Source organism: Eretmochelys imbricata, chromosome 4 (genome assembly GCF_965152235.1).
Source record: "Eretmochelys imbricata isolate rEreImb1 chromosome 4, rEreImb1.hap1, whole genome shotgun sequence".
Taxonomy (NCBI): domain Eukaryota; kingdom Metazoa; phylum Chordata; order Testudines; family Cheloniidae; genus Eretmochelys; species Eretmochelys imbricata.
In genome coordinates this window covers 82,037,160-82,057,412 of record NC_135575.1, presented here as the reverse complement: position 1 = coordinate 82,057,412, position 20,253 = coordinate 82,037,160, and the positions used below count along the sequence as shown (strand labels likewise).

General features: G+C 41.6%; 1 protein-coding gene across 1 annotated transcript in view; it reads left to right on the top strand.

Moving 5' to 3' along the window:
* The window catches only part of DCTD (dCMP deaminase), a 35,014-nt gene extending 17,531 nt beyond the window's left edge, over positions 1-17,483 (top strand). The window contains exons 4-7 of the mRNA XM_077815505.1: positions 5,783-5,899; positions 9,358-9,454; positions 12,041-12,115; positions 17,348-17,483. Coding sequence (XP_077671631.1) covers positions 5,783-5,899; positions 9,358-9,454; positions 12,041-12,115; positions 17,348-17,402 — 344 coding nt within the window. The 3' untranslated portion in view covers positions 17,403-17,483. The remainder of the gene's footprint in view (positions 1-5,782; positions 5,900-9,357; positions 9,455-12,040; positions 12,116-17,347) is intronic.
* The last annotated feature ends 2,770 nt before the right edge of the window (positions 17,484-20,253 follow it).

Here is a 20,253-nt window from a genome sequence, read left to right as displayed (position 1 = left end):
ATCTTCTAAAAACATTAAAATGTATTACTGGCATGCAAAACCGTAAATTAGAGTGAATAGATGAAGACTTGGCACACCACTTCTGAAAGGTTGATGACCCCTGCATTAGAGGATTCTCAAGCAGAGATGGATTCCTTTCTCCAGCTGGGGGCAATAGAGCCTGTCCTACTTTGTCATGAGGGGAATGGCTTTTACTCAAGATACTTCCTCTCCCCCAAGAAGAAAGGGAGGCTGGAGACCAATCCTGGATCTCGGACAGCTAAATCTCTATATGTCACTCAAAGTTCAGGACGACTACCCTTGGCTCAATAAAACCCTTCCTCAGCGAAGGTGACTGATTTGAGGCCCTATGTTTGAAGGACACGTTTTCATATGGACATTCACAGGGGATTCCTGCATTTCACCATAGGCCCAGAGCTCTTTCACTACTAAGTGCACCCCTTTGGCCTCTTGATGGCCCCAAGGGCCTTTACGAAGATGCTTGTGGTGGTGGCGTCTGTGTACCTTTGCAGACAAGGCAATCTGATATTTCCCTACTTGGATGATTGACTGCTCACAGGTCAATTATACCAGGAGGTGCAAGCCGCAACTACCTCCACATTACACCTTTGTCATTCTTTGTGTGATGAGTGTATGAGTTGTGTACAAAAACTTACATATGCATTCTGGAAATGTGTTTGGGAGGCAGTGCATAAACCCAGCCTGTGCTAAACAAAAAAATGTTTTGTTCCTGTGTCTCCAGTGTAAATTAACAAGGTGAAGCCAGAGGACAATGAAAGTGCATTTACATATAAAGTAAACAAAGCAAGACACAGACTGCATCCTAGGAAGTCTTCTGGCTCTTGAGGCCGAGACTATGGACTTTGGGCAACACAAGGGGACCAAATACAAATTTTTAAATATTTGTCACTTAGGGGACAGCACTTTCTGAGCCTGTGAAAGTTGGATCCCTTAGCCTTGTGGGCTAGAGATGCTGTTAACTTGATGTAAGAAAGATTAGACAAAGATTGTAATTTGCTAAAATTAAGTTTATCACTAGAAAATGTTTTTTGTATTTGTTTTGTTTGTAACCATACCTTTCTTTCCTCTTGCTTAGTGTTACTGAAATCTCTGTTCTTTGTTAATAAACTTATTCTTAGTTTTCCTGAAGACTATCTTAGTGCTGTTACTTTTCAATATAAGTGTGAGTCCTCAACTAAACTAACAAGCTGGTGTGTGCACTGTCTCTTTGGAGGCAGCAAACTTAACTTCTGTAAGTGTCCAGTGAGAGGGAGTGGATGCCACAGGGAGACATCTGGGTATCTTGGGAAATGGGGTTCACTGATTGTTACTTGCAAAGCAAGTGTTGGCCTGGAAGAATCTCAAGGAGTTTGCTGGTGAATCAGACAGACAGGTGTGGCTGACACACAGTGTAATCTCCAGCAAAGCTCACTTTTGATGAGGCTCTGGGGTAACACAGTGGCTTACAGTTCTGGGTGTTGTGAGCTGAATGTCAGTCACATGACCACTACATGCACGTCACCTACGTCTGCATTTATGGTGCCTCCAGATCTGGTTCAGCACGGCATTCACTTTGGGCAGGGGCTCCTTGAACAGCAAGGTCTCAGTTCCATAGAACATACTGACATCCTTCACATGGGAATTCAAAGTATTTGGGAGAGTTCTCTTTATTCCTTCGTTACCTACAAAGGCACTCATCACAAATATATCTCTAGGACGGGGAGTGCATCTGGATGACCAGAGAGCCCAGGGTTCCTGGTTCCCGCAGGAATCCAGGCTGCGTGTCAACCTGCTTGAGCTTTGAGCAGTCCACAAGGCATTCAAAACATTTCTACTTACTGTCTGGTCTACGCACATTCAGGTCAAATCAGACAATATTTCTACTATCTATTATATAAGTGAGACAAGGCAGGTGAGGTAATATCATCTCTTGGACCAACTTCTGTTGGAAAGTACAAGCTTGCGAGCATCACAGAGTTCTTCCTCAGGTTTCAAGAATGAAATCAGTGTGTCTGAACTAAATACAATTTGGGACAGATTGTTAAGCATAAAGGGTTAACACATTTTGTAGGGGGGATCACTTAAAATGAAGCGGGCAACTAGGGGTTAGCAAGCAGTGGGATTTGTTTACAAACTGATGTAAGGAGTCATAAAACCAGGGTCTCTGAGTCCATGGTTTTTAGTGTCCAGCAGAGTTATGTTTTAAGTTCCCGGGATCACTTGTTATGCAGGGTTTATGCAGGTTTCCTTTTGAGGATGAGTACTGAGAGATCAGATAAGGAGTGATTGTTTGCCTACGGGTGATAGTGTTTTTGTCTCTTATGATTTTCCTGTGCACGTTCATTCGAGAGCATAATGATTATCTGATTTCAGTTGTTGAGGCATTTGCTACATTGGATGATGTACACCACATGCCATCATAGGCATCTCTAGAACCCATGAATCTTGAAAGGTGTGTTGGGGCGGGGGGGTATTGATCATTATAGTAGTGGAGATATGTATGCAGGTTTTGCATCTGTTGTTCTGGTAGGGTCTGGTGCTGGTTTGAGTTTTTGCTCTGGTCTGTGGGGACCTTGCCTCTGATGAAGAGCTTGGTGAGGTTGGGGGAATGTTAGAAGGCCATGTGTGGAGGGATGCTTAGTCTTTACACATCCCACTACTGCAAGGTTCCTGAAGATATCATAAGGACATTCCTTCCAGTTCTAAACCAGTCCCTACATGGCATCTGAACCTTGTCCTCTCTGTAGAGCCCTGCACAGATACAAAAATGTGGCTCCGCATCCAATCCACATCTGCAAGAATCAGCTTGTATTCAACTTGGGATCCACACCCTGTCTTTTATCTGTATCTACATGTGCACTGCATCTGCAGCAGCACACTATCTCTCAGTGCCTCTCAGGAGGAGCATCTGTGTGCATGCGTGTGTACTGTATATAGGATCTCAAAGGTGGGGAAGCAGCTGTCTGCAGCTCATAGCCTATGTAGCTGCTTCCCCACCTTTGAGATCCTGTATTCTCTCTCCCCTGTATAGAGAGAAAGGGGTGATCACAGGTCAAGACAGGGAACAAAATCCCCCATGCTCCGATCCTGGTGGTTTAAGCAGCCAAGCAATTTAGGAAACCTCTTCTGATGTCATTGCCATATCAGATCAGTTGGAGAAGGAGGCAGCTGCTTCTGCAAAATAAATAAGTATGGGGAGAGGGAGTATAGGATCTGGAAGGTGGGGAAGCAGCTTATAGGCTTTGAGCTGCAGACAGCTGCTTTCCTACCTCTGAGATCCTATAAAGCAGGTATCCGCAGATTTGTAGGGTTCTACCTCTGTGCTTATAAGAGCACCATTTGAGCCTTTGGCCTCCTGTTCCCTTCTTCACCTGTCCATGAATGTTCCCTTCCTGACAGCCAATTACCTCCACTAGGAGAGTGGGGGAGCTTGGGGCCTTTGTGGCAGACCTGACATGCACAGTTTTTCACAAGGACAAAGTGTTTTTGCACCTACATCTCAAATTCATCCCTAAGGTGCCTTCTGAATTTCACATTAACCAGACTGTTCACCTTCCAGTGTCTTATCATGGCATGGAGGCAAGGGTGCCGGAACCATTGTGGAAGTGTGTGGTGGGGGGGCCCACTGGTGCCAGAACTAGGGGCCTAGGGCCTATGCCCCCCATTTTTTAATGTGGGTGTAGTTTGGGGGATGAGCAGCAAGGCACCTGCAGGGGATGAGCTTTGTGGCAGCATTCTTTCCCTCCGTGCCCCTTCGCCCCCCCCCCCCACATACTTCAAGCCTTGGCAGGCATGGAGTGGCGGCACCCCTGCCCAAAACTTGCAGTTTGGGGGGGAAACGCTATCTCCTGTCCCCTCAAACTATGCCCATGTTAAAAAGTGTCAATATCACTTTTTACGCAAACTTAGCACCACTTTGCCACACTTACTTTTGTGCTGCTGCTGCAGCCTTAAGGCTCTCAGTCGGAGCCCCACTGCCACCTCCAGCTGACTGATTGAGGGAGGAGCAGAAGGAGAGTACGGGCTGCCTCCCCGTGAGTGATTGGGAGCGGAGGAGGAGAGTCCAAGCCAGGGTGGTGGGGCTCAGACTATTAGCCGTGGTGGGGTCTGGCTGTCCCTTTTATCCTCTTCCCCCCCTGCCTCTCAGATGTGCACAACCCTTCTGCACTAGCCTCCATCACCCAGGGCTGACAGCTGGAGCCCTTAAAAAAAAAAGAAAAGAAAAGAAAAGAAAAATACAGCTCGCACCTCCCAATAGTTTGAGAAACAGTGCCATGAAATTGATAAGACAGACAACAACCAGTGTAAGGAATGCAGTGTCCACATACACATTGCATTGCCCTAACCACACCAACATAAGCCGTATGCCTCTTGCAGAGATGGAGTTATGTCAATGCAGTGAGGCACTTACATCAGTGGGACAGTATAGTGAGGCACTTACATCATTAGCTGTAGCGTGTACGCTGACCTAATTAGGTTGACATAAAACATCTTAAATCAACCTAACTGTGTAGCGTAGACCAGGCCTGAGATTCTTGGCATGGCATAAATAAATGCCTCATTACTGTAGCTGTACGCTATCCAGTGTAATTTTGGAACATCAAAATGGCTGAGGACTTAAAACTGGACAGTAACAGACTGCAGAACCCAGAGATGATTGAGCCTGGTGACATTCTGAACAAAAGGATCTCTTAACCCTGCTTATAGCTGTTTCCATCACTTCATGCTGACTCTACAGTCATAATAGGCTTCAGACCCACAGAGTGGCATTCCTGGAATTCTATCTCTATAATAAGTTGGTGGTCTCTGTCCTTTTCCTAGTCATCAGGTATCCGAATCACAAAATCCACTATTGTTCTCGAAATTACTTAGCAGAGGGTACTCTGCTAGAACTGCCATCTAATTCATCTAGCCAGTATTTTATATTGCACACATCACTGCACTGCCCAGGGGCCTTGAATGATTGAATGTCTAGGGAGACTGAAATATACTCCAGTTTGCAAGACATTAAATACCATCTTGGTGTGTCCAGTATGAGAATTTAGACCTATAGATGTGGCTTGTTCTTAAGAGCTGAGGCACGTTGGTGGAATGGTACAGTGAAGCTGCTGCCTTTGCTATATTTGTGCTGTAGAGAAATAGAGGACTTTGTTTTTTTCATTCAGGAAGTCTGGCATCTTTTCATGATCAGTATGCTCACTTAACGTTAAAGATAAGAACATTCTTATGGTTATGAGTGTCTCTTGTGTATTCTCAGGGTGAGAGAATCATGCAGCAAAGCTGAGCAGTTCTGACACCCTGAGGACAAAACTGCTCAGTTTTACTTCATGATTCTCCTGCCCTTAAGAGTGTACATGGCACGTGTATAGCCATAAGAATGTTCCTATCTGTGCATGTAAACAATAAATGAGCTGTTTTATATTGGCAATTAGATACTCTAGAGAGTTGTGAAGCTGTGAGATATTGCCATACTTAAGGTGGTTGAAGACTAAGTAGTTTCAGCCCTAGAGCTTCGTTGCCTACTATAGGTGCTAGGAAATGGCAATGCTAATGTGCTTAATGATTTCATTCCTAATCAGCAGCCTGGTCAGAACAATTGACCTTCATTAATCTTGGTATTTCTGGTTTAATTTTTTTTCTTTTCCCTCTATAATGAATAAGTCAGGTTTTTTGACTTTGAAAGAATACAAGCAGTTACCTTTTAACACTTAGTTAATTTTAGATTGACTCATTTTAATGAACAGTATTATGAATATTTTTCTTCTACTTTTTTAAAATCCAGTGTGCCATGCTGAATTGAATGCCATTATGAACAAAAACTCAGCTGATGTGAAAGGCTGCAGCATGTATGTTGCCTTGTTTCCGTGTAATGAATGTGCAAAGCTCATCATCCAGGCAGGTAAGGAGCAAAGATACCAGCTTGATTTGTCAGAGTTGCAGCACTGCTTGCTCATCAGTACCTTATAACAGATTTATTTGATTTTAAATTGCTGCTGTTTAGATCTAAATTAATTGCACTATCAGCTTCATAAGATACTTCTTGTGTTTTTGCATTTGAGTGGTGCCAAGTTTTTCCAGTGCTAATTGCATCCTCTGTGATTCTTAGCATGTTTTTAATTTAGGTTTACAACTTCTTAGACCAGGAGCTGCATATCATTACTGTCAGTTTACTGTGTTCTGACACACAGAATAGAGTATGGGGAAAAGAAATAAACTTCTGCCTGACACGAGGTCTGTTGGGAGTATATACATGAAATTTTAATTTTAATGTAATACATGGTAGATATTTTAAGATTTTAAAATATCTTTGCTCATAAATGTCATAAGACTTCTATGATCCTACTTTAATTATATCTTTCATTACAATTGTTATAAATCTAGACCACTGCAGCAAGTGCCTGAATGTTTTGCCTTTTTTCAGATTATTTGGTGTAACTGCAGTAGACTTTGGTTCCATAAAACTCCCTCCCTAAGTTCCTAAAACTCTGAGTTAGCAAAATGTATTTATAAAGGAGTTATCTCTTGAGAGAGCAAAAGGTGAAAGTTAATGGGGAGACATTTACCGGGTATAGGGATTCCGGGACTCACTGAACTATAGTCAGACCTCATGTAGTGAAATCTCATCAAATTCTGGGAGGATGTAAAAGGTGAATGAAGATACCCAAGGTAGAGCCCTTTGTCCTGCCTTTGGTCCACCTTCCTATACATACCCAGGAAGGTTAGGGAATGTTGGTATTTGGGATGCTAGAAGATACACGTTTTGATGTATTACTTGGGTATGATATATTGTATGCTTAAGCCAAAATCCTGCTCTTTTCCCTGTACAAACAAAAGACTGGTATCAGGTGCTGCCAGTTGGCCATAAGAGTGAGTGAAGGTGTCATCCAAAATCTGAATGGAGAAGCTAGGATGGAGGGGGGGTATAATTACACCTACTTGTGACAATAGGGATAAGTTCTTAAAGTGAAGCTACATGTGCCGCATCTATGAACAAGTGTATAAAGTGGAGGGTGGAGAAGGACCTCTATCCATTTCTGCATGGGAGATGACAGTCACACAGGCCCACATGTAAATTCTCTGAAGCCTGACTCTGTGACTAGGGAAGCTAGCTCACTGCCTATCCTTACCAAGGAAACTGAGACAGAGCTGAACATTGCTGTAGCCAATCACAAGTAGAAGTGGGTGAAAGGTACTGTACATCCAAACTTCACTGAGAGAAGGGACACTTTGACTGGTAAAGAATGTTCCTAACCATATGGTACCCACCAGAGCAGGAGGGAGAGGGAAAGATATTTGTTCCTTCATCTATAACTGCAATGATTTATAAAAATGTAAATGGACCTGAGGCAGATGGGAGGAAGTGCTGGTTGCCTCACCCCAACACATGCGGGGAAAAGAGGCACTCCACAGTCATCATAGAGTGCAAACCCAGGGGGCAAGGATGCAGTCCACTGCCTTACCCTGGATTCCATGGTGAGGAATTGCCTAAGGGGACTAGGACCCCTGGCACACTTGGGGGCAGGGCAGAGAATGGAATTTGGCTCTGGGGAAAATTTTGTGGATTAGCCCTGCGGAGAAGTGAACACCTCATATACCAGTGACACTAAATGTTCATGTGGATCCTGCTGCCATGCACTAAAAGTCCCCTAATACGATTTAATCTGTCCTGCTTTGAAACCAGAGTAGATTAGAGTGCACTAAGGAACTTTTAGTGCACAGTAGGAAAGTCCTCAGATACTTAGTGCATGGCAGGCTTAGTGTGGAGTATATTTACAACCAGGCTTTCTGCAAACTCAGTGTTCATATAGCCAAAGTCCTGCATTTGACCAGGTCAGTGAGGAGAAGTTATTCTAGATGCATTAATCTGATTTCTATTGGGGCTATTAGAAAAACGAACAAGGAAGTAATACAATGGCTTCCTAAATAAGTGCATTTAGATATATGTTAGACAGACAAGAGGACCCAAATTTTAGTTTCAGAGATCCTATAACTTGTGTCCCATATGCTGTGAATGTTGTTTGGTAATACTGGGATCTAGCAGATAAAGGACTTCAAAGTTAAAAAGTCCGATTCCTGTGAAGGTCGGGGTACTTGTCAGAAGCTGCTGACTTGTAGAGACAGACTCTGGGAGGAGTCTAAAGGAATTGGCCTTTCCAGATCTAGGGAGTGGTAAGCATTAAGGAAAAGCAAGCATAGAATTTAGGTTGGCTAATTGTTTTTAAGACACACTTTTTTTTCTGTAGTGCTTTTTCTTCTAAATAAATGATGCTCTGCTTTGATTGTTGATTACCACTGTCATTGTCCTGGAGGAAAAAGAACAGCAGGGTGTGTTAGACCTCTAAGGTGTTCATGGTTGACACAGGAGTCTGCGCTCCAGTACTTGGTTTGAGAGCAGGAGAATCACGTGATTCCATTCTGAGACCTAGGGGTAGAGGGGCACACAGAGAGACCAGGAGGGGGCAGAGTAACTGTGACATTGATGACCAGGATTCTACAAGAACCAAATTTAATCCATAGTTAATGCGTTCTGAACTTTTCAGGGATTGAAACTGGTGTGAAAAAGAACTAATGGTGTTTTGCATCCAGACCAAGGTGTACTCATTTGTGACACAAAAATAAAAGGTTCGCAGCTCTTCACAATATAGTTGTTCATTTTCTTTCTTATGTGCTTTGATCAGTAGTTAAATAGTTAAGTGTTAATAGTCATCCTAATTAGGAGAGCATTTTAACAGAGAAAATGTGGTAGCCATTGAAATATTTAAATATCACTCCTGGTTCTGCCTCTTCATTTCTCCTCTGACATATTTAAGACAAGAGTAGTTAATTAAGAGCTGGGGCACAGTCAGTTACCCATATGTAGGGCCTGTATTTGAAAAATGGGGAATTGCTTCCTGGTTTAACTATGATGAGTCACATTGGTTTGTACAAAGGCTAAGTGAAAAATTTCCATCAAAATTGTTTGTGATGGAAAATTGTGTTTTCAACTAAATGAAAATTTTCACAGAAAGTGTGCGCTTTCCATGGAAAACTTCAGCTCTTTGTTGTTTTTTGTTGTTGTTGTTGTTTTAACATACTTTTCAGGTTTTGGCTGAAATTTCTTGGTTTTCAGTTTTTCATGGAAAATTTCAATTTTTTTATTTTCACCAAAAATTTTTCATGGGGAAGCTATTTTCTGAACAGCTCTATATTGTACTGCTCCACTCTTAGGGTACAATTTATAATACATTTTCATGTGATGTGGCACCTAGAGTGTATGGATAGGTGCCCTTTTTAGCCTGTATACATCTAAATTATTTTTCCCTACCATATTTATTTCTGCTTGTAATTCTAGCATGTCTCTTGATAAAATATTTCTAGGTATAAAAGAAGTTATTTTTATGTCTGACAAATACCATGATAGCCCTGAAATGACAGCTGCCCGTCGCCTGTTTGATTTAGCTGGAATTATATACAGGTAAGACATAGTCTTGACTGGTGGTGGTGGTTGATTTTAAATGTGAAGATGAAGAAATTGCTGTATGAGGAAGACAACCTTTAGGCAAAAGCTTTATTTTCTCCTTATGTTATGTAACTTCTGTGGTACAGTCAATTCTCTTACAAAAACTCTCATGCAGATTTAGTACCAGTCAATTCAGCACCTTTGATAGCCTTTGACCGTGTGCTCCCTGGAGAACAGCAGCAGATGCTTCTGTACTGTGCCCTGCCAATGTGCTTTAAGTCCAATCTCATGGACTTGGTAGTGACCTACCTTCTCACCCCAATATTCATTCAATCCTTGGCCTTTCTCCTGAGACTGCCATCAAGATTGCCAATTGGGGTGGTGGTTTCTGGTGTGTGTGTACTCATAGGAGCTGGACTGGAACCACCAATTTGTTTTATGTAGACCGTGGAGCCCTGTTGGAAGGGTAATAACCTTCCGTCGCAACCAGTCTGAGCTGGAGTTAAACCAGCTTGTGATAGGGCAGGACTCACCACCTTGGCACCTCCTGCTGGCTGTGCAGGGAATTAACTCTTGGTTGCCAATGCGCCTTTCTCTAGTGGTGTCTCACTTCCATCACTTCTGCTCTACCTCTAAGATGCGCATCGCTCCCCAGACCGTGGCATCCTCTTCTGGGCATGGCCCTCAGGCTGTGCCCCACTCCACTTTCTCCCCCCTTTCAGGGGAATTGGCTGTCTCTAGTCCATCCATTTGCTGCTGCGGCCTACTGTAGCCTTCAGTCTAGTCCCTCACCTCAAGGGGATAACTGCAGTCTGAATACTGGCCACCCCCTCTGTGACAAGTGAGGGTACTGGGAGCGAGGTGGGTCTGGGTCCACTCACTACTCCGGGCCCCAACCCAGGGACCCTTTAGCTGGCGACCACGTGCTGCCGCTCCTCTAATTCCTACCGCCTATTTCCCTGGGCCACTTCCCCGTAGCCCTAGCACCTTCCTGGCCCTTTTTATCAGGGGCCTCGCTCTGGCAGTCCTCAGGCTGGAGCTCCCTATTGCCCCCCTGACCCTGCCCAGCTCTGCTCTAGCTAAGGTACACCTCTAAGGCAACCAGTCATTCTCTTGCAGTCCAGAGAGACTACCCCTGCTCTGTTGAGCAGCTCTTCTTATATGGCCTCCCTGGCCCTGATTGGCTGCTCCGACAAATCTTCTGCTGATTGGCTCTCTGCATGCCCACCTCCCATTGGTTGGGTTTTGCGCAGCCTCCCTGAGGACTGCTTTAACCTTCCATCTAGCTTTGTGGGGCAGCTGCTCCACCACACAGCCACATAGGGTAAGACGTTCTCGTATAATCATTTATCAGTCCCTATCACCATCTGGTCTTCCGCAGTGTGCTTTCTTAAAAGAAAAGAATAAAACCTGAAATATCTGTCCTGAAGTAATGAGGATCTGAATGATCTGTTAAGAGTAGTGACAGAGATATCTCAAGACAATCTGTCTGACAGCTAGTTTGATACAAATAACATGCTACGGGTGAGACTAATTACGCAATCATGGGGAGACTTTAAAATTCCAAAAAGTTTTACAATATTAATATAAAACCTTCTTAAATTTTACAAGTACAGCAATTCTGACAGAGAAAATTTTACGATGAAAGCTACCTGCTGGGCTAAGAAACACCCATGAACCAGTGCAGCAGTATTTGAAATTCACTTTTAAAGTCAGTGTATTTCCTTCCCCTAAAGCTACTTGGCTAAGTAAGGCATAAATCATTCCTTTACAAGTGAAATCTTACTACAGTTTCCCCATGGTGAGTGTTGTTACTTGCTTTTCAGACTGCTGGTCTGGACAAAATGGGTATCATAATCCTTCAAGGTTTCTGTAGTCAACAACATATCCTTTACTGTGTTTACTGTTTTCACCTGTTGTATTGATTATTAAGGATACAAGTTGTACTTAACGAATCTCTGGAACTGAATTGTGGAGCCTAATGAGACACTAAATTCACACTATTTGCATAATCCTTTTGTTTATTCGTAGATTGTAAATTATATATTTAGTCCCCAAATACCTTCCTTACTAACTGCAGTAGCAGATGCTCTAATGGTGTAAAAGGATGCATTTTGTTGCAATATTAATTTTACAATTCTAAAGTTATAATTTTTAAATGATTCCTTCTTAACCAGTTTAGTTATTTCTTGTATGATGCATAATGCAATCTATTCCCTTTGCTCAAAAACTATTGAAGTGTATTTTAAAGTTTGCTGTGAAAACTTGGCAGGAAAGAAGAGATAAAATTTTGCAGAAAAACTTGTAACATGATGCCACCTCCTGCAGCTAAGTTGTTAGAAATCCTTTGACTCCTGGGTAATTTATGAACTCCAATAGCTGAAGAATATACAGACTAAACAACCCCATGTGTCTTTTTGTCTTAGTCTTTCTTGTCCGGGTTTCTCTCTGTATGGTGCACTATAATTGGCTCCTATAGAGATAAAACGCTAAGTGAATCCAAGGAAATTTTCTTCAAAAAAAATTTAGTTGGCGCCAAAGCAAACAAAATATTTAACTACTCACTGGCTAATATCTATCCATATTTTTTCTTATTTTCAGGAAATTCAAACCAAAGTGCAATAAGATCATCATTGACTTTGATTCAATTAACGGCAGACCGAGTCAAAAGCCTCTGTGAGTTACGTCTCATTAAATCTCTAGAAGATTGTGATTATCCTTTTCTGAGAAGCTGCTAATGCCTTTCATCTTGAAGTCACACATAACTTTTTAATAGCCACTACAGCCAAAGTAGACATCTGAAGAATGTAAGGCCTGAAATTTTTCTCTGTCAGCCTTGTCGTACAGAATCTACATCTAAACTTTTGGTTGCTGCATTTTTTTCAAGCTGCTTTAAAATCTAGAACTATATAGAGGAAACATAGTACTGCATATGTACTGCAAGAAAATGGTTTTGATTCTTATTGTGTCCATCATCTGCTCTATTAAATGGAGTCAGAATAATTGAAGACAGTCTAACAGTAGTATTTATTGTAGGCAATAACATGCTGGAAAACCTCACTTACATATATGGATCTGTCCTTATTGGATACAGGGATCAAAATAGCTAATCCACATGAAGTGTAAGAGGAGATGTCCATGCAAATATTGATATTCAATCTACAGAATTACTAGAATATTCTTGTTAAAAAGTTACAACAATTAGATTAAAATATTGTGGTGTCAAACTATAGTGTTGCAATGTACTTTTATTTGCAGATGTGATAGTGATTTTTCTTTTAATTGCTGTCTTACATTGTAATATATGGGGTGTGTGTGTGGGTGTGTGTGTGTGTGTTTTAGATATGTTTGGAGAATTTTCTGTGTTGGATTCGGTTTAGAGGGGCTTTAAATTCTTTTTCCCAAGAACTTAATGGGGGCTAAGTGAATAAATCATTGGACTTTCACCTATGGGACCTTATTTGGAGTTGATTTTCTTGCCTAAAAGGAAGTTAGTTTATTGGTCTAAGTTTCTACTAGACAATCCAATACAGTTCAATCTCAGAATTAACCTGTAAGGTAACTGAATAATTTCTTGTCCTCAGAGAGAAACGAGATATTCAACCCATGTTGAGGTTGTCTATGCCAAAAGTAGTAATTGTGGTTTTAGCTTGTTTCTTAATGCTGGCACAGTGCCTTCATTTTCACAAATGTTGCCTAAAATAATGTCCTTTTTAATTTTATTTTGAGGTTTGGGAATAGATTTGAGTGCCTTTTCTTTAATTTGATTTTTTTTAAATTAAATATGCCTAATGGCTTTGTTTAGAAGATTTTTTTTATCCCAGAGGTAATCATATTTTTTTTAAATATGGTTATATTTCAGTAAGCTTTTATTTTTTTCTGTAAAGGCTTTCTGTTCCATATTTTGGGACATTATGTAATTTGGCTTCCTACCAGTACTATTAAGTATTATTAAAATCTGCTATGCTGAAGTAGACTCATTATTATAATATTACAACATGTGCTAGACTCCAGAGTGCTGCTGTTTTTGCAATCATATGCAAAGCATATTTTGTACATTTGTGATGTCATTACATAAAGTGTAATGTTCAAAAACCACTTGGCTCCTAAAGGGACATTATGGTGTAATGGTAAGATGTCAGTTATTTGTGACCTTTTCCCTTACTCCCTCCAACTTCCATAATTGTTTCTCACCTGAAATTTGGTCTGAAATCAAGAGATTTTTTTTTATGTGCTAATTTTGAGGTAGATTGGACTGACTATTTGAGCATCTAAAAATTACTTTCTAATTTTCCTACCCCCACCTCAGTTCTCAAACGGCTTGTATTAGGAGCTCCATGTTTATTTCAGTATGTCTGTAAGAGATGAAATGTAAAGAGGTATGTCAAATTATCCTGGGTTGATCATTGGGGGAAAATCTCTTGTAGTTACTGCAACAATGAATTTTTGGATTTTAAAATGCAATTGTTGCAAATATCACAAGGAGTTCTCTATATCTTATGAACAACATATTTATTGTTCTACAGTGTCTGGATCATGTCAAACAGAAAAGACATAATACTGACAACATGATCTTAAAAAAAAAATTGAGCTCCATTTCAGAGTGAATAAATGGTCTGAAGAATGACTTTTCTCTTGCACATCTTTTACAGTATCTGCTGTTACATCAGTTCATCCCTCCATTTTTAAAACAGAACATTTTGACATGAAGAAATTTTTAGTCTAGGAATAGATTAGTTTTTCATAGTGCATTTCTCAAAACATTTGACTCTGAATCACCATGTAATAGGATGGGAAGTTCTTGGGACCTCTGTAGGAGAATAGGCCTCTTCTGCTGAGTCACTGTAATGTAAGATCTTAGAACCCTGTGTAAAGCTTGCAGAGTAATTTCAGCTTACTCATGTTGATAGGTAGGTCCTATGAGCTCCAAGCCAGCTCCATATAAAAGGGGATAGAAAAAGCAAAGGGCAGATTGGAAGTCTTACATTGTAACATATGGTATGCTACCAAAGCCAAGCTGAAGAGAGAGCTTAGTCTGAGAAGTTAATGTGCTGTTCAACAGTAGAGGCAAACCCTAAAGAGGCATTTAGACCATATCAAGCTTTTGTATCCTGATTAGAGTAGGATGGATACTTGCTTGCAGTCCTTTAATCCAGAAGAAAATACATTTGTAAACACTACATGACTTTGACTTCCAAATAAACAATAGTTGTGCTTATTGTAAATCATATACTCCTGAGGGAATTCTGCGCAGGTGCAGAATTCATGTACCCTGCAGATTTTTTTGTTTCCCCACAGAATAATAGATTCTGACGGGGAAACCATGAGAGGGGTCATGTGCCCCTCCCTGGCAGCAGTCCTGAATGGGCACATAGTTTTGGGCATCAAGAGCAGTGGGAGAGATGTAAATCACCACCGGAGGCGGGGGGGCGGGGGCACGCGGGTGGTTCTGGGAGTGTGTCTGAGATTCTGTCCTTCTCACTTGCTATTGCAGTGTGCCTGGCATGGAGGGCCCAGGGGGGAGGGATAGCTCAGTGGTTTGAGCATTGGCCTGCTAAACCCAGGGTTGTGAGTTCAATCCTTGAGGGAGCCATTTAGGGATCTGGGGCAAAAATTGGGGATTGGTCCTGCTTTGAGGGTTGGACTAGATGACCTCCTGAGGTCCGTTTCAACCCTGATATTCTATGATTCATGCAGTGCTGCAACCCAGGGAAAGTGCAGTAGCTTAGACATGCCCCCAGGGCAGTATGCAGTATGCCAGGGGCCACTCCAACTCCCAGAGTAGCCTAGGATCAAAGGGTGGAGGTGCAAAGGCAGCTTAAAGTTCTCTCTCTCTGCTTAACAAGTCTTGCTCTGATGTTGATAGTTCCTTTGTTTCAAAGAAACTTGGCTGTTATGAGATAGAATGGCTATGATCTGAACCAGTGGAAACTTTCTTAAAATCAGTATCTTTATTCCAGGTGCAGCACATTAGCACTAATATTCCAACAAGGCATAATCCATAGCAGAATTTTCCATCTTCAAAGTGCTGAATAAAACTTAATTCTCACAATAATCCTGTGAGTTAGGAAGTATTATCCCTAATTCTGCTGTTGGGGAACTGAATTACATAAAGACAGGTTTCAGAGTAGCAGCCGTGTTAGTCTGTATTCGCAAAAAGAAAAGGAGTACTTGTGGCACCTTAGAGACTAACAAATTTATTTGAGCATAAGCTTTTGTGAGCTACAGCTCACTTCATCAGATGCATTCCATGGACATGCAGAGATACATAACGTGACCTAAATTAAGCCAGAGAACAAGTCATTGGAAGATGTGAAATCAGAGTTCTTGATTCTTGGTCCAAGCATCTGTAGAACTGTGAGGCTGTTACATGAAATGCGAGTAAAGGAACTTTTCAGCTTTAGAGTGGGTAATTATTACAACAGGTGTAACATTTCACAGCTGAGGAGAATCACACATTTCTCTTTCAGAAGACAGTGAATCCTTTGAGTGTTTTTTTTTCCAGTCTCATTGCTCCTTTTTTACACAGCCCTAGCTTTAGTCAGACTGCACTTTACAACCCCACGCTTGATCATTTTATTTATTTACTTTTCCATTTGCACCTGTCTAAAACTTTCAGTGCATATTATGCCAAAAAATACAACTTGTTAGATACCTTCCTGACCACAAGCAAGACTCTGTAACCTGCCTCCTCTTACTACCAAGTCCCCCTGGAAAAACCTGGTGCAACCGGTAAGTCCTAATAGTATATCCTGTAATGAAGTCCTGTAGTGTATCATGAAGGTTGCCAAATCTAGGTTCAGGAAGCCAAAATAGCAAGCAAGTTCCAAAGCCAAGGACTCTCCCTTCTGCCAACCCCTCCCCATCTAAGCCACGGGAGCTGTTACTTCGAGCACCTTAGCTCAGAGATAGCTAAACTTACTGACTCTCTGTGCTGCATATGGCAATCTTCAGAAGTCCAAGAGCTGGGGCTGGGGGCTTCTGCTCAGCAGGGGCTGGCGGTCTCAGGGCTTCAGTAGGGGCAGGGCTGAAGTCCTGAGCCCCAGCAGGTGCCGCCGGTGTGGCTGAAGCCCCTAGCCCCCCCCCCACCTCTCCCTGCTGGGCAGAAGCCCCTAACCCCACCATCCTGCCACAGGACAGAAGCCCTGAGCTCCCCTAAATGGTCTGGAAGGGAGAGAATGGGTCGGGGGGGGCCTCCGTGAGCTGCACTTTCACTGTAAAAGAGCCACAGTTTGGCCACTCCGCCTTAGCTAATAGTAGCTTCAACAGTGTTGGCTGGAAAGTGAGGTAGTCATTCAAGTGAATAGGATTCAATTCATTTTGGGCATATAGATTAAAACTACCTTAAATTTAATCCTGCCCCACTTAAGTTTTCATTCTAGATACTGCCCTGACATGCACACTGTGAAACTGGAAAAAAAAAAAAATCTAAGAAACCAGCAATATCCTATTCTTAGTCTCATCAAGAAAGGGGAGGGTGGTGGTTTTTCATAATATGGCTTGTTGTACAGTGGCAATAATCTTCATATAAGTAGCTTTGGTTGTGCAGTAATGTCACTTTATTGCTTTGTATATTAGAAAGACTTTATAAACACCCTTGAGAGCGCTGTTGGCACCAAAATGACCATTGTCATTGCAGGAAAAGGTTGGAAAGGCCTATTTTAGAGGGTCCTCAGGTACAATGCTCAGAATGAATGCTCTAACCCTGTGACAGCCACTAATCAACTGCATCTTGCCAAGGGTTCTAAGGTGACAAGAACAGGCCAGAAAAGAAGAGCTGTAGCTGTTGGACTCAGTCCTTGAAGTAGTGTGTGGTGGTGTCTTTCTTAAGTGGAATGAGACCAGGTGCAGAGTCCCTATCTGATCACCAGTAAACAGCAGGTTAATTCCCTACTTGATCTCACACAGGTGTACAGGGTGGGGACTGAGGACTGAAGCAGACATCCAGAATACAGGAAATTAAGGAAAAAAACCCATCTGGCTGGCAAGCACCCAGAGGTCTCTGAAGAGGTAGAGTGCTGTACTCAGTTGCTAGAAGATTGTTTTGTTAACCCAAATGGGTTTTTCTGTTTTCTTCTGTTATGGGTACCCATAATAAGACTCAAGAATAAAGCCTGGAAGATTACCACAGCTGGTGAGAACCTTCTAGCTTGCTACAGTCTCTTTCCATCATCTTACAGGTAGGAACAGGCTTCTACACAATTAGTGTCTTGTTTTTCTTTCTGGGGGTGATGATCCAGAAGGTTTATTTTACAGGAGCCTATTCTGGTGGGTTTCTAGAATTCCACTCCCTTTGAAAGTCAGGTGTAATGATGAGCTTAATGCAAATCTCCCCCCTGCAAACTCAGAATGGAGGTAAAATCTGCTTTTGGTCAAGTATTTTTTTCTCCAAATCTGTTCTAAGATCTCACACTCAGTTACTGAAAGGTGGGTGTCAACGGGGCATGAGGAAGATAGATTCTCATTGCAGTAGTAACCCTAGTTATGGTTTCAATTAATATGTCCTTTTGTACGAGCTGAGGGGTTTTTTGTTGTTTTTTTTCCACTCATCAAGCTCAGGGGAATTGGGGAGAAGGGTTGTAAGAGGAGCTTGTGGTGAGTTGTCTATGTATTACAGTTTTATTCAGAGAAACAATATCTCCTTGGCATTTGCAGCTATTTTGTTAAATGGTGGTGAAGGCTTTAATGAAGCATATGGTTTAATCAAAATATGTAAAAACGAAATGTTTGATTTTTGCTGTGGTAGGAGCTTATTCATAGTAGCTTAGTTCCTAAGGGTACTGATCTGCGGGAGGAGTGGAATTATGCTGTCCAGAAATGTTTTGAAGATGTCAGTGTTCCAGTTAATAGGGGGTATACTTTGAACTGGTTGCCTTTAGGGGAAGTATTCCAGAAGGAAGAAGTCTTGAGTAGCTTTGTGCCTTTAAGGCATGACTAGATAATTGTGTCATAATGGGACTATATCTGAGAGCACTGTTGCTGCCTGTCATCACCAATAAGTAACAATAAGGACACCATCTTTCTGTGAACTGTTCAGCAGTGGGGTAGCATTGAAAAGGAAAACACAAGGAAGAGAGCAGTTTAATTACACTGACATGTTTTGTGCTTGTGCTAGATTTTCAGGGGGAAGGCAAGAGTGGGGATGTGAGTGGACAGCTGCCAAATATTTTGTGTGTGTTTAAGGACTCATAGAAAACCTGGTCTCAGCCAGTGTATTCCCACTGTTTACTCCCCACAAAAGTGAGACACAAGATAATCAAAATGGGAAGCCTGCAGCTGCTTCCTGGTTGTTTGTATAGTTTACTCTATGCTGCTCTTTGCACCTTAGTTAGAATAAAACAAAGTCCTAAACAGAACAAGAATAATGTGCCCAATCAGCAGAATATGGATAATAAAAAGAGACTACCAAATATTGCTTCCTGGGATACCTTACTCATGATCGTCCCACCCCACCTCCCTTTTTAAGACAATGTGTATTCCATTCCCTTCATCCATGGGTTCAAAAGGTCTCAACACACCAAAGGAAGGGAAATAGAGTATATTCAAGCCACCACTTTAATATATTACAACTTATTTGACAAAAAGACTCAAACACACGTTTTAGCTGATCTCAGTCATAACTCAGGTAGCTCTTCTGTCAGCTTGTGTGAAAGCCTTTCTGTAGCGTGGTCTTTTCCCTGAAATATTTAATCAGCTGTTACCACTAATCAGCAGACCGCTGGCTACCCAGTACTGATTAAGATTACAATTGTAATTCTGTGTTTACACTATGGCATTTTAATAACAGTACAAGAAATAAAGAACCTAATAATGATGAACTTATATAATGAGGTGTTTTCATATTTCTTGGAAGAGCTGTCAAATGTGACTAGAGACAACTCCACAGTCAGAATCCAGGGTTAATCCACATATTTCCTTTTAAAAAAGACTGCATTTAGACAGTTACGTTTGGATAATGGCATATTATAGTATTGGCTCTTACTACATAATTGACTGTTGGCCAGTAGTTGGAATGCCAGTGTGGGGAAAAATGAGTTTCTACTATAAATCCTGAAAATCTGGCTTTATGTCTTTGTCCTTTCTGGTCTTTAAATCACATCTGACTGATAATGGGATATGATTCTTTGTTTACAGAAAGATTACTGGAATCTGTGGTGGCTCTTGTTAGGCTTAAAGCTAACCAAAAGAATGGTTTTTGTGTGTTGATTATAAAAAATATATAGTAGGATGTTCTACGCTACAACTATTCATTTTTGTCCAGTCTCCTGCCTTTGACAGTAGTGTGTAGTATACTGCTTAGTAGAAGACCAATCCCAGCCTTCCTCCATAATAAGTTAGTTCCCTGTAAACCAAAGTGAATAAGCACCTTATAACAGAGGGATTGTGCAATATTTTATGCCCCTATTCAGGACAGCACTTAAGTATGTGCCAAAGTCTGATTGAAGTCAATGGGACTTAAGCAAATGCTTAAAATTAAGCAGTGTTCAAGTGCATTCCTGAATTAGGGCCGATACAGAGATGGAAGCTAAATTCCTTCTTGCCCCCAAAAGATACTAGCTATGAAAAGAATAATTATAACCACCTTCACTCCAAAGCAGTGATGTTTTAGCAATATTGTAGCATGTTCTGATTCAAGGCCCTTTCCACGTGCTGGGGCTAAGAGTATTTCCTAAACTGGTTTTAAATGCGCTCTAAAAATTAGCTCAGGCTAACATGGCTAAGGCATTGTTTACCTAAGGGAAAAAGCCACAGTTGTTTTAGCTCATGATCGTGCCCCATATGTAGATTCTCAGAAAAGTCAGAGGGACTGTGTT